General features: G+C 40.5%; 1 protein-coding gene across 3 annotated transcripts in view; it reads right to left on the bottom strand.

Annotated features, from left to right (window-relative positions):
• Positions 1-6,567: 6,567 nt before the first annotated feature.
• Positions 6,568-14,883, bottom strand: part of HDAC10 (histone deacetylase 10) — a 51,833-nt gene continuing 43,517 nt past the window's right edge. For all 3 annotated transcript variants that reach the window (XM_039512034.1, XM_039512035.1, XM_039512036.1), the window contains 6 exons: positions 14,567-14,652; positions 13,914-13,967; positions 10,941-11,025; positions 10,156-10,341; positions 8,347-8,506; positions 6,568-6,945 (listed from right to left, as the gene is read on the bottom strand). In XM_039512034.1, the coding sequence (XP_039367968.1) occupies positions 6,920-6,945; positions 8,347-8,506; positions 10,156-10,341; positions 10,941-11,025; positions 13,914-13,967; positions 14,567-14,652 (597 nt within the window). In that variant the 3' untranslated portion in view covers positions 6,568-6,919. The remainder of the gene's footprint in view (positions 6,946-8,346; positions 8,507-10,155; positions 10,342-10,940; positions 11,026-13,913; positions 13,968-14,566; positions 14,653-14,883) is intronic.

Here is a 14,883-nt window from a genome sequence, read left to right as displayed (position 1 = left end):
AGCTCAGTAGGGTTGCCCACTCTCCCAGATTGGCCAGGAGCCTCCCACAATCAGAATTGATCTCCTGGTGGCTACTGAAACCAATCTGGGAGATTTTAATAGGCCACTAAAAGTCCAATCCTAAGCACAGTGGGACTAAGGCAGGCTCCTTACCTGCCCTGGCTCTGCATGGCTCCCAGAAGCGACCGGCATGTCCCTCTGCCTCCTAGACACAAAGGTGGCCAGGGGGTCTCTGTGTGCTGCCTCCACCCCGAGCGCCAACTCCGCTGCTCCCATTGGCCAGGAACCACAGCCAATGGGAGCTACGGGGGCAGTGCCTGCAGGCAGGGGCAGTGCACAGAGCCCTCTAGCCGCCCCTGAGTCTAGGTGCTGGACATGCCAGTCGCTTCCAGGAGCTGCCTGAGGTAAGTGTCGCCGAGACGGAGCCCGCACTTCTCACTCCCTCCTGCACCCCAACCCCCTGCTCACCACTAAGCCCCCTCCCATATCCAAACTCCTTCCCAGAGCCCACACCCCATCCTGCACCCCAACACTCTGCCCCAGGCTCAGCCTGGAGTCCCCTCCCACACGCCGAACCCCTCAGCCCCAGGCCAGAGCCCACACCCCCTTCCGCACCCAACCCCCTGCCCGGTGAAAGGGAGTGTGGGTGGGGGACAGCGAGTGATGTGATGGAGTGAGTGGGTGGCAGGGCCTTGGAGAAGGAATGGGGCAGGGCCATGGCCTCAGGGAAGGGGCATGGCAGGGGGCAGGGTAAGGGGGCAGGGTAATGGCAGGGGGCAGGGTAAGGGGGGTGGGGGTGTGGGGGTTTGTGGCTCGGCAGGAAGGGTTTGGGTGCAGAGGGGCTCCGGATGCAGAGGGTGAGGCATGGCAGGGCGGGAGTTTGGATGTGGGGAGTTCTGGGGAAGGTGAGGCTTGGCAGGTGGGCCTGGACATGGGGGGTCAGATGCATGGGGGTTGGGTGGATGGGGGAGTAACTCCCCATCCTCAGTGACCCCTCCTCCCATGGCTTAGGAGTGATAGGGGCAAGAGCTTCCTGCAGCCAGGGATGGTTTCTGGGGGTGGGTCTGACCCAAACCCCATCACTCCTTGCAGGGGAAGAGTAAGTCTTGTCCTCACCAGCCCAGCTGGGAAATAGCAGCTAACCCCAGTACAGGGTAGAAGCCACCAGCCGGGGCATCCCCCTCCTCTCCCCACCGCAGTGATTTACGTCTCTGCCGGCTGTTATGGGTGCCTGAAATGATGCGCCTATGCTGCTGAAAAGGGGCGCCTGACCACTCTTGCAGTTTCCATTTGCTTCCCTGTCAGAAAGTCATTTTTTTGCAGGAAATTAAAGAAATCTGTGGGGGACATGAATTCTGCATGCCCATAGTGGTGCAGAATTCCCCCACGAGTACTATTTAAAATCCTCTCTTCCCTCTGTCAGTAGTCAGGGTAGATCAGTGGAACAGTTTTGAAACTGCTTGACCTGCAAACAGATGATTGTCTTGATTTAGGGCAGAAGAATGGGTACCTCCATTCTGCATTTCCATGCCTTTAAAAAAAAAAAAAAGTGTAACCTCAGGTTTTGAATGTACTGGCTTTCAGACATCGAAACACCAGAAATAAAAGATAAGCTATTTTGTGTGAGTTTCCTGTTTCTTTCAGTAATGTGAAGCCAAATGTTATGTTAGAAACCGAAATAAAAGAATACAATCTTAGTGAATTCTTTTATTTTATTCTGGTGGGCTTTTACTAAAAATATGTGAAAGAAGTGCTACAGAAGACTTGTATCTTTAATAATCATTTTGTTAGTGTATTTGTTAGTGAAAAAAGTGTCAAGTTATAACAAGGTATATGTGTTACTTGATTTCTAAGCTACAAAATTAGCATGTACATTAAAATGATACCTTGTGCTACCTGTATACATGATCTTTCTAAACATTTTCATAACAGTGATTTAGCCCCAAAGATGCTTAATTCTCAAAGGTATTTTCCTCTTAAGCTTCAGGTACATTGTACTAACTCCAGCTCAACATTTTTTGTCTGGGACACATTCATGTACATCATTTGCTTCCATGTATCACGCTATCCAGTAGTTTAAGGGTTGCCATATTTTGGCCCACTAAAAACTGAATTAAGCATTATCGTTAACAAGCTTCTCCTGCTCTGTTTGGTCTGGATCTGCCAAGCTAAGATTTTGCTGGCTTTTGGAGACAGCAGAGCTAAGATGAAGGGGGCAATGTTTACTTGTCTATTTGTAGTGCTGCTCTTGGATCTGCCCTTAGTAACAATAATAATTTTACATTGCCTTATGTTTTCAAAGCACAAGATAAATAAGTTATCCCTATTTTATATACACACAAACAGGAATAAAGGAAGTAAGTGGGTTGCATGGGACACAGTTTAAGTCTCTCAATGAGATATGGGACACAGTCAGGCAACTTGAGTTCTAATGATAGTGTTACCACTCCCTCACTTTGTAGCTTCTGGCAAGACACTTAAATCTCTCCGAGCTTCAAATTTTGCGACCTGAAACAATGGGAACAGTGATACTTATTTATATCATGGTACAGGGAATACAAGGCATAAAGAATATTTGTAAAATAGTTTTAAATTCTTGGATGAGACATGCTGTATATGTTAAGTAGTATTAAGGCAACAGAGTGTAACACTTTGGAATAGAATTGATGAGTTTTGGCGCCTAGTCCTTTTCACTCCTGAGGGAATTCTGTGCCACTGCACACATGCATAATTAATTAGCCATGCATATTTTTAACTTTTTGTGCAGAAAAAAAGCTTCTGCTGAAAAATTGCTGCAGTTCCACCTTTTTCCCACCAGAGGGCGCTGTAGTGTCAGAACACAGCAGCGACTCCCAGCAGAAAATAACTTCTGCAGTGTAGCCTTTTACCCACCAGAGGGCGCTTTGGCACTAGAACACAGCAGCAGCTCCCAGCAAGCTAGGGAAGAGAAAGAGCCTGCAGAGCCTTCTACCAGTGGGCCAGGTCAGGAGACAGGGGTTATGGGGGGACAGTGTGGAGGGCTGGGGTGTGTGTGTGTCAGACTGGGGCTCATAAGGTCTAGTAGGGGAAGACAGACTGGGGCCATTGCTGAATTGGAGTGGAGGCATAGGGACATAGTGGGGAGGGAGGTGCAGGGCCACATGGTGATGGGGGAGGGGGTGCAGAGCAACATAGGGACAGAAGGTGTCTGAGTAGGGGCACAGACACACATGAGGATGGGGAGGGGGGGGGTGCAGCGCCACATGAGGATGGGAGGAATGGGTTTCTGAGTGGAGGTGGAGGGACACGTGCCTGACTGAATGGGAGAGGCATGGGGGAAGCTCCCTAACAGTCCCACCCCACCCCCAAAAAACCCTGTTCCATACCTTTCCCATCCACACCCAACAACCCTCCAAGTTTTGCTCTTCCATTACCCCTGATTCCCCCCAGCCTTTGCATTGCTTCATGGGGGTGCGGGAAATATGGTTCTGCATTATAGTTTAAATGAATTATTACTCAGAGTTCTGTATTAATATGCCTAGTAAGGAATCTATTTGTCAAAAAAAAAAAAATTGAATCTTTTCTGTTGTCTGTATTGTTACAGACATACCTGCTGACAGGTATTTTGAAATAAATGACCAAAAATAATGGAAACTGGTGTGATTATACTGTGTTATTTTGACAAATAAAATATGCAGAATTTTGCAGAATTTGAAAGCATTGTGCAGAGAATTTTAATTTTTTTGTTGCAGAATTTTTAATTTTTTGTTTCAGAATTCCCCCAGAAGTAGGCTCATCAATTAGACCAGTGGTTCTGAACCAGGGGCATGAGGCCTCCTGGGGAACTGCAAGCAGTTCCAGGGGGTCCGCCAAACATGGCTACTATTAGAATCGCTAGGGCCCAGGGCTGAAAGCCAAAATCCTGCCACATGGGACTGCAGTCTAGGGCCTCAAGCCCCACCACCTAGGACCAAAGCCAAAGCCTGAGCAATTTTAGCTTCACCTTGCCCCCTATGGTGTGGGGTCCCGGTCAGTTGCCCTCCTTGTTACCCCCTAACTCTGGCCCTGGTTTTTATATGCAGAAAAACAGTTATTGTGGCATAAGTGGGCAGTGGAGTTTTTAATACTTTGTTGGGGGGGTCTTCAGAAAGAAAAAGGCTGAGAACCTCTGCCTTAGACTATGCTGCCTTGTTTTAGGTGCCCCTCTCATATCCACTGCTGGTTACTGCAAAACGCTTTGAAGAACTCTGTATGTTGTTTTGGTTCACCTTATTGATAATTTGAAACCAATACCTTAAATTGGATTTTCCTTTCAAACTAAGGCTGGTGGTTTATTTTTAGGCTGATTGCTGTTGTTGCATCACACTTTTTAGCATTTATACTTCCACTATATTTTTGTGTAGACAAAGTTATAGCAAAGAATGCCATCATTTTATTGTATAATAGTTGGCTTTCTAATACATATCAACCTTAGAAACAATCTTCTGACATTACCTGCAAAGTAATCCTACTGAAAAAAATATACTTGAAAATCTTCTACTGAATTTGATCAAGAGCTCAAAAACCTCATTATTTATATTAAAAATACTACAATCTTCGTGTCATTCAAGCATTGGCTATCGAATATTACAATTTAATGAAGGCAGGTCAAAAGTAGAACTTGTTGAGAATTTGTCAACAAAATGTTTTTTCATCAGAAAATGCTGATCATTTGAAACAAACATTTTGCAGGAAAGGGTGGGTTTAGACAAATTCAAATTTTTTTAGAAATGGTAAAATTAGTTTTGAAATGGTCAAAAAGTCCCATTTTGACTTTTTGTGTAAAAAAAAAAAAAGTTCAATTTTCCAATTTAAAACAAATTTTTGTTTAGAAATTTAAGTTTATATATAGTTTAAAAAAATCAAAATGAAATGTTTCGATTGACCTGATTTGAATGTTTTGGTTCATGAGAATTTGAGATGTTGACATTTCATCCCAATTTGGGACAGTAAAAGTTTTCAAAATCTCAAAAACTCTCGCAGAAGGGGATAACCTTTTCCTGCCCATCTCAAGTCAAAAAAGTCAGTATGAGCTAGAAAGTCCAAAATAGGAATAGCCATGTAAGACCCATCTTAACAAAATACCACTACAATTTAAAGTTGTGATATTCAGATTGTTTAGGACATAAGTACTGTTATGTGATAGATCCCCATATGGGCCCCAATCTTGCAAACACCTTACTTTTAAGCATGTGAGTAATCACTTTCGGTAAAATTTTCAAAAGCATCTAAAGTCACTTAGAAATCTCAGGCGCCTAACTAACTTATGAATAGAGCTAGTCAGAAATTTTCAGTAAAGGCTGAGTCACTGGACCAAAACATTTTGTTAAATCTATGCAGATTTGACAAAACTTCTATAGAACACAGCTGGAGCCGGATCTCTAGGGGCTGTTAGGCTCCTTTCTCCTTAGCAGGGACCAAACTTGCTGGGGCTCCCATGGGTGGCTAGGCTTCAAAAAGGCTGGGGCTTTCAGAGCTTCTGTGGCTCATCTTAGGTGGTTTTGATAACTTTACCTTTGACTTGAGCAAGTTAAGCATGTAAGTATGAGTGTCTAAGGATGAAGATCATGTATAAAATATTTACCATTTATTTCAATCAAAGTGACAGGAATGGACTTGGTAGAGATAAGTAAAAAGGCACTGTTTTATATTAGAACCTGGAATTAATACTCTGATTTCACTGTGCTAGAAGCATTAGTTTTGAACAGGGGTCAGCAACCTCTGGCATGCGGCTCGTCAGGGTAAGCACCTTGGTGGGCCAGGCCGGTTTGTTTACCTGTCGCGTTGGCAGCTTCGGCCGCTCCCACTGGCCACGGTTCGCCGTCCCAGGCCAATGAGGGTGACGGGAAGCCGTGGCCAGCACATCCCTCAGCCTGCGCCACTTTCTGCCACCCCCATTGGCGAGCTGCGTGCCAGAGGTTGCCGACCCCTGGTTTTGAAGCTGAGAACTGAACTATGTCACCAGATAAACAAGTAGGCTATTCACATTAATTTTCAAATGTTTACCTTGTTCATGTTGCTTTATCATGATAAAATATTAATATTCCTATATACAGTCTCTCCATTGCTTGAAACTGCTGCCTAGCTATTTGGTCCCTAGTCTGTAGCAGTGCATGGGATTCTTCTGTCCTAAGTGCAGAACTCTGCACTTGTCCTTGTTGAACCTCATCAGGTTTCTTTTGGCCCAATCCTCCAATTTGTCTAGGTCCCTTTCTATCCTACCCCTACCCTCCAGCGTATCTTCCACTCCTCCCAGTTCAGTGTCATCTGCAAACTTGTTGAGGGTGCAGTCCACGCCATCCTCTAGATCTTCAATGAAGATAGTGAACAAAACTGGCCCCAGGATGACCCTTGGGGCACTCCGCTTGATACCGGCTGCCAACTAGACATGGAGCCATTGATCACTACACGTTGAGTCCGATAATCTAGCCAGCTTTCTAGCCACCTTATAGTCCATTCATCCAGCCCATACTTCTTTAACTTGCTGGCAAGAATAGTATGGGAGACTATATTAAAAGCTTTGCTAAAGTCAAGGAATAACACCTCCACTGCTTTCCCCTCATCCACAGAGCCAGTTATCTCGTCATAGAAGGCAATTAGGTTAGTCAGGCATGACTTGCCCATGGTGAATCCATGATGACTGTTCCTGATCACTTTCCTCTCATGCGCACTTTTGCAGACACACAGCAAGAGCTCTCAGCTTGAAAATGTGGCCTTTTTAAACAAAAATATTTAATAAAAAAGTCATAAAACAATTGTGAATGGCTCTTGCTGTGGCCATATCTTGATAATCTCTTTGTTCATTGATTTAAAAGAAAACAACCAAAAGTGACAACACACTTTTTCCTTCTGTCATGATGAAATGTGTTAAATGATAGAGCCCAAAGGTAGTCAAGTGACCTCAGCTTCCAGAAATCCAGTCCCTTACTACAAAGAGAAAAAACAAAAGCGCAATTATTAATGAACCTACACAGCAGAATCCCAAAAATCCAGATTACATTTTACTGTCTATAGGAGCTGGTCAGATGATCTCAACCACTTCCACAAAGAGCTGCAGGGTTGTTGGTTTTGTTTGGTTTGGGTTTTTGGGGGGGTGGGGGGGGAAGAGGGTGTTTGCATCCCCATTTTTAATTTTGTTTGTCTAAACTTGTTCCCTTTCCCCTCCCTTCCAAAACAAAAAGTTATTTAGTAGAGAGTGTTTAAAGTATATAGCCAACTGATTGACTACAGTTCTGGTTCCATATTAAAAGTATTCAAGAGACCAAATAACCAAGCTCAGCCAGTTTACTGCCTAAAGCAAGATTGTATAATATGCAAAAGAGACATTTCGGGAAGCAATTTTTATCTCATAGCATATTCACCTTGCTCAGTAAGTGCACTTCAAAAGATATTTCCCCAAAATACTTTTATGTCATGGCTTTTATAAGTTAAAGCACTTTATATGTTACCTAAGATCCAACCCACCAGTTCATACCAGTTTCGTAACTTCTTGTTCTGTACCTTTCCTCATCTCTGGTTTACCACATTCCAGGTACCAACAGGTGGGAAGGCTCTTCCTAAGCTTGTACCCAAGACAAATATTTATGTATCTTGCTTTTGGCAGGTTTTATATTCACTACTGCCAAAAGCTACATTTTGCTTTGCAGATGATTGTGGGATCTCTCTGTCTTGACATAAATAAGCAAAAGCGTTAACATAACCGCCCACTTGCTGGATAAAACACGGTATTATGGTGTGCCCTTTCCCTAACATACATGTATTGGCTAAGAGGAAGCTTTCTGGATCCAGAAATTTGAAAACATATTTCCCTGCTAAAAGTCAGAGTCCTGTACCAACCCGGACCCTGATTCTGCAAATACTTATATATGTGCTTAACTCTGAGTACATGAGTAGACTCTATGAAGTTTAATGGGACTACTCATGTGAGAATAGGTAAACAGGTGAATAAGTGATAGAAGACTCTGAGCCATATTCTGAAAAAGATTAACAGATTCAGAGCCTGTGTGTCTCTTAATTGTTCACTGAATATACTATATTTTATATGAAAACTACTTTTCAATGTGAGTGCTTAACATTAAGTACTTGAAGTGGCTGCATTCCATGTTCCATGCAGCCACTGTGGTACTGAATTTAGTGCTTTCTTACTTCAATGATGCAAACACCAGAAAGACAGATCTCATCAGGCATTTAAGGTCTTGATCCTGCTCCCATTCAAGTGAAAACTCCCATTGACTTTAATGGTACACAACCGAACCCTTAGTAAGTTTATAGCCTATTCGGAAACATGCTAACTGTACCAAGAAGCGGAACTACAAACAGATTACTTACCTGAACATCGAAGCATTTTCCATTCCTGTTGAAGTTGGTCTCTTAATCGTTTTATTTCAAGTACATTTTCTTGGGAAGCAGGTGCGTAGGCTCCAAAGTCAGGTGTAGAAACACCCGATAAGGCTTTGGCCACACTTTGCACTAGTTTTATTTCTGTGTCCTATTTTAAAAAAAATAATATTGTGGTGAAGCAAACTTCTATTTGTTTCCAACAACAAAATGCAATATTGTAATGAAGTTGACAGTATCAGTAGTAACAATGAGTAACTTTCAGTTTTCAGGTCTGAAAGTACTACCAATGGAGGAGCTGAAGCAGATAATGAAGGAATTCATACTGTGAACTCCTAAAAAACTAATTTATCTCAAATACAAATGACCTCTCAGTTACTCTTTTATGAGACAAAAGAAATAGCACAGAATTAAAGATGGAAAAAATGGAGAAAAATAGGTCTTATTTACTTCACAGATCTCTGTATTTTCCATCACTGATAAACAGTGATTTATTTTGCTTTGACCAGTCATGACATTATAAAAAATTTCTGGAATCTTTTAACAGTTTAAATCAATGTTTTAAAGTCACTGAAAACATTTTCTGTGCTCGTGATTAATGGTGAAGAGCATGCCATTATTTTCATTCTTCAATAATGTTATTGAATTTAATTGAAAAGGGATAACATGGATTTTAGTTCTTCTAAGTCAAGCACACTATATCAAATCTCCACATTTTTATTATAGGGACTACCTGCTAAGTGTTAATATAAATCTGTTTGTTTCAGTCATTCATTAGAGGCTCACATGTCCATCTAAATTCCTCTTTCATCTCTCAGCCTATCCTTCAGACTCTCAATAATTCTTCCCAGCTGCATGCTCCTAATCAGTGTGCACAAATATACTGTGTTTCAGTATACTGTATATCAATGTACAGATTATTTTAGTTCACAAAATTTAAATATCATAGCACAGTACATTCAAAGAAAATTCTAGAGAAATGTACAATAAAGTATGGTAAGATCACTTAATAGACATCTTGAGAAAAAACATGTCCCTAACTGGGGCTGTTTCCAAGAAAGAGATTCCATTTTATGTATTTCACTACATTAAAACAATAAATAAATGGTACATTTACCCCACGTAAGTACTTGTCAGTAAGTCTGTAAATGGATTCATGGTAACTTACATTTTCCACTTTTTCTTTTTGTTCACTTGGCTTCTTTCCTGCTATATAATTCTGCTACTATTTTGTACTTATAATAGCACCTACTATGCAATTATCTTAAAAAGAGTTAAAGTGCATAACACCTTTGTGGTAAGTAAAGCTGTATTATTCCAGTTTTACACATGTGGAACAGAAAGAGTAAGAGCCACCATTGTAAAGGTATTTGGATGCTTACAGACCAGGTGCCTAGCGAGATTTTCAAAAATATAACCCTCAATGATTTCAGTGCACAGAGGATTTTGAAAATTCCAGCAGGCACCTATCTGCATCTTTAGGCATCTAACTACCTTTGCAAATCTGATCTTTAGTGACTTGGACTAGGCCACACACACTCGCTCCTACCATTATATAGCCTTCTTTTATATAGGTTTTTTTTTTTAAAATATTGCTATGTTTTGTTTTTGTTATTTTAAAGAGAATTGGCTAAATAAAATTGAATATCTCCCAGCACAATGTATTCTGGTGAGGCTCTGATAATGAGGCTGCTGACAGCCTACTGTTACTTCTACTCAAGACAATGGTGCTTAATAGAATAGTTTCTTTTTGTCAGCTAAAAGGATTTTAGGATAATCAAGATTAGCACCACTTCTTACCTGTATTACCACAAGAATTCGAGACTCGGCTAATCCTTGCAGTAAACAAGTAAGCAGAGAAATCCCATTTACACCAAGGCTCCTGTTTGGTCCAATGACTATTATCATTAAGTCAGGTTGATAGCTATATGCTACAGGAAGAATGAATCCAAGTACAGCACAAAAGAAATTGTTTCTTTCAGCATCCTTTAACAAGAAACAGAAAACAGTTTAACATTTATGTGAGACTCCAAAAATCCCTGTATGTACCAAAATAACAGAGATTTTATAAAAAAAACAAAAACAAAAAAACACAGAAATAAAGGAGAAGAACTATAAAAAAAACTTCTAGAATAGACCACTGTTGGAAACAAGATACATGTCTGATCCCATGTAGTGTTCCTAGTTTCATATGAATCATACATTGTATTAATTATGCAGCATGTATTATTTATCTCCCCTTTCATTACAATTCCCCCCCTCCAGGCCTAGTGTCAGAGGCTATTTTAACCTTCTTCAAGCTGTCACAACTTTGGTGCCTAAGATGCACTGTTCACAAATGGAGAAAAAAAGATAAAAGGGGAGATTTTTAAAAGCCCAATGGCAGTTAGATGTCTAACTCCCATTTGTATCTTTGAAATTTCCCCCCCAATTTCATTAGTAAAAACTTGAATCAAACTGATAATCTTAGACACTACTGTCAGTTTTACGAACTAGTAAATATACTTGATTCTATCCTAACTTAGTTAAAAAAGAAAAAAAAAATGTCCTTTATCTTATTTGGTTTCCAGAATTTTTTAATGTACCTCTTTCCAGTTCAGAGAAATATAGTATTTGGAGTTAATCTTTTCAGTTTGTTGTTTCTGGCAAATGTTCATCAAAAGTATTCTTCTGTAGATAAAAAATACATTTTGCTATTTCATCAACATCATCTAATGAGATAATAAAGACTACTACCAAAATTAGTGAAAGTGGATATTAAAAATTATTCTTTGGATGATATTCGTGGCCCCTTATAGAAATTTATCTCAGCAGCAAACACTTCTGAATCATTGTAATCCCTTGTTTAAATTATGAAAAGTAAGATTAAAAAAGGTCAATACCAGTTAAAACTGAAATCTCAAAAGTAAATTTTTTGTATTAAAGTTTCTAAGAAAATAACGATCAAGCCACTTTTAGTGGAAAGAGGATCTGGAGAAGAAGGATATTGATATGTAAAGTTGGCCTTCAATAAAGAATTGTCCATTTGACTCTTCTTCCCCCCACCCCACATATGATTAGCAAGCACATTTTCATAGTATGCAATAAAGAAATAACTACTTTCACAGTAGTAAAACTGGGAGACTATGTCAGGTTGGGAAAGATGCTTAAGGAAATGAAGGCTCAGATGATCTTCAGTGGGATTCTGCCTATCACTAGAGGAGGAGAACGAAGGCAAGATAAGATTATGATGATCAACAGATGGCTCAGGCAGTGGTGCTATAAGTGGGACTTTGGGATGTTTGACCACTGGGAGGCATTCATGGACAGAGGACTGTTCTCATGGGATGGACTCCACCTGAGTAGGGAGGAAAATAGACTCATAGACTCATAGACTTTAAGGTCAGAAGGGACCATTATGATCATCTATCAAATTGTGGTTTGAAGATCTAGCTTCTAGGATGGAGGTTGGCACAACTCATTAAAAGAGCTTTAAACCAGGAACTTAGGGGAGATGCGCATGTAATTTCCACACTTGATTTTAACATTGAGAGGGAGGAAAATCAAATAAGAAAGGATACAGGAATGGAAAAAGGAACAGCGGTGGGTACGACAATGTACATTAACAGGAAGAACAATGCTGATACCAGTCAGATAGGTGATACTGGCAGTAGAATGACAATACCCAATCGGGCGAGGAATGTGGGGGAAGCCAAGCAGCAACAATTAAGATGTTTGTATACCAATGCAGGGAGCCCGGGTAACAAAATGGAGGAACTAGAACTATTGGTGCAGGAAGTGAAATCAGATATTATAGGGATAACAGAAACATGGTGGAATTGTAGACATGACTGGAGTACAGGTATTGAAGAGTATGTGCTGTTCAGGAAAGACAAATAAAGGCAAAGGTGGTGGAGTAGCATTGTATATTAAATGATAAGACAGACTGTAAAGACATTAGAAGTGATGGAATAGATAAGATAGAGTCTGTTTGTGCCAAAATCACTTTGGGGAAGAAAGCTTCTAGAAGTTCCCCTGGGTTAGTGCTTGGGGTGTACTACAGACCACCAGGATACAATTTGGATATGGCTAGAGACCTCTTTAATGAAATAAATAGTACTGGAAATTGTGTGATAAGATACTTTAACTTCCCACATATAGATTGGAGGACCAGTAGGGCCAGATTTTCCTGGATGTGATAGTTCACTGATTTCTTCACCAACTAGTTGCTGAAGCAACAAGAGGTGATGCCATTTTAGATTTGATATTAGTGAGTACCTCATAGAAGAGCTGGTTGTAGAGAACCTTGGTTTGAATGATCATGAGCTAATTCTGTTTAAATGCAAGGAGAAACAAACATAGATCTGCAACAAGGGCCCTTGATTTCAAGAACTAACTTTAAACAATTAAGGTGAGAGTGTGCTAAGGAAGTGGACTGAAGAACTCAAGGATTTGAAGGTGAAGGAGGCTTGGAATTACTTTAAGTCATAGTTGCAGAAACTATCTGAAGTCTGCATCCCTAGCAAGGGGAAAACATTTGTAGGGAAGAGTGGGAGACCAAAGGATGAGCAAGCATCTCAAACAGGTGATTAAGAGAAAGCGGAAAAGCCTACAAGGAATGGAAGAGGGAGGGATCAGCAAGGAAAGCTAGCCTCTTGGAGGTAAGAAAGTGTAGGGATAAAGTGAGAACTCCCAAAAGCCAAGCAGAGTTGGACCTTGCAAAGGGAATTAAAACCAACAGTAAAAGGTTCTATACCCATATAAATAAGAAGAAAAGAAGGAAAGTAGAAGTGGGACCGCTAAGCACTGAGGATGGGGTGGAGATTAAAGATTATCTAGCCCTAGCCCAACACCTAAACAAATACTTCCTCTCCCCATGCAGATCTAGAGAACAGCATAGAGACCCATTGAGTCTGGGGCTCTAGACGAGCATGGGCAAGACAACCCCTGCTACCTCTTTTACAGCATGCATCATATAGTTCCTAATCATGGTGCCAGTTCTATTGGCTGTTCAAGAGGGCATGACTATGGTCTGACCCTTTGTTGGTGCTAGTTTCACTGTTGTTCCAGCCTGGAGCTGGCATTACCTTAGACAAGGACTGGAAACGTATCTGGCCCCTGTGCAGGGGCACATGATTGGGAACACAGACGATATTTTGTGCCCTCTCCCCACCATCACATTCACCTGTGCTGGACTCTTAGTGACTTAAATAAAACACCTGTGATTAACAGCTATACCTTTTATCACATATTGCTCTTTTTTAGACCCTTTTTTAAATAGCCTGTCATTTCAATCTCAATTTTCAATAATATCAAAAAGGATTATACTTTAAACCTACAGCAAAACCTACGTGAGACAAGCCTTATAAGGCAACCTTCTGTCTTTAGAGACCATCCCAAAATATCCCTAAACATACTGAGTACAATTCTGCCCCAACTTTATTAGGTGATCAACTCCATTAAACAACTAATGTTTGTTGGGGGCTTGGGAAGTCATTTAATGCAAGTTTCCTCAGACATATGTGCAGCTAGAATCATTTATAAATGATCACCTGGGATTTAATAATGGAAAACCTTACCCATCATCTAAGTCGAGTTCAAGATCCATGTCTCCAACAACTATGCAGAGCACTCTACAGAGCACAAAGAATAATCATGCATGTGTGTGTGCACGCATGCGCGCACACACATATATGTACACACACACATATATATACATAAAACTTACATTTATAAGTGTCTAACTTTTAAAAACATGCAGTGCAATTAAGTAATCAGTACAAGAGAAAATGTAGCCATTTGGCTAAGGGGTTTACATGTGTGGAAGAGAATTCAATCCAGAAAAAATAATAAACGACTGTGAGTCTGCTCTGAATTTGACCTATTAGCAATATAAAAACAGTGGGATATGGTGGTTCAGGACAAAAAACAAAGAAAACAACAGGCTGATAAAAATAATGGGGACTTAGGCAGTCAAAAAACAGAGTTAGAAAAGCTTATTTAACATTCACCCTTAAAATTTTGAGTTTTGCCTTTGATAATTAGATAGCTTTATGGTCACATTTACAGGGTTGCCTATATTTAGTATAGGCAATGCTACACATATCGAGGTGATATTGTTTCATTACAGAGGCAAATGAAACGTTTTTAAGGCAGCCCATTCTAGTTTATGAACTTGAATCACATTTTCTAATTTTATGAGAGAGCACCATATGCAATGAGCATAGTTCACCTTTGTAATCCAAAATCAAAGCAGTGCTTTAGTGCAAAGGTAGTAGAAACAGAAGCCACAGATGATTCTGCAATTCCATTGCACACCTAAAAATAAAAATTTGTATTAATAAATCATAATAAATCCTGTACCATACCATTTTTTCCAATTTGTACCAATTGAACCTGTTTTTGTCTATATATTATATATAAATGGAAACAAAGCTACAGCTGTGTTAAAGGAACATTAATGATGTAGCCTAACAAGATTGGTAAAAGTCCTCGTGGCCCACTACCTGCAAAGAGGATGTGTTTGGTTGTTATGCTACATAGTTGCTC

This window comes from Mauremys reevesii, linkage group 1 (assembly GCF_016161935.1).
Source record: "Mauremys reevesii isolate NIE-2019 linkage group 1, ASM1616193v1, whole genome shotgun sequence".
Classification (NCBI taxonomy): domain Eukaryota; kingdom Metazoa; phylum Chordata; order Testudines; family Geoemydidae; genus Mauremys; species Mauremys reevesii.
Note: the sequence above shows the minus strand (reverse complement) of the source record. Positions and strands in the feature narration are given on the sequence as shown.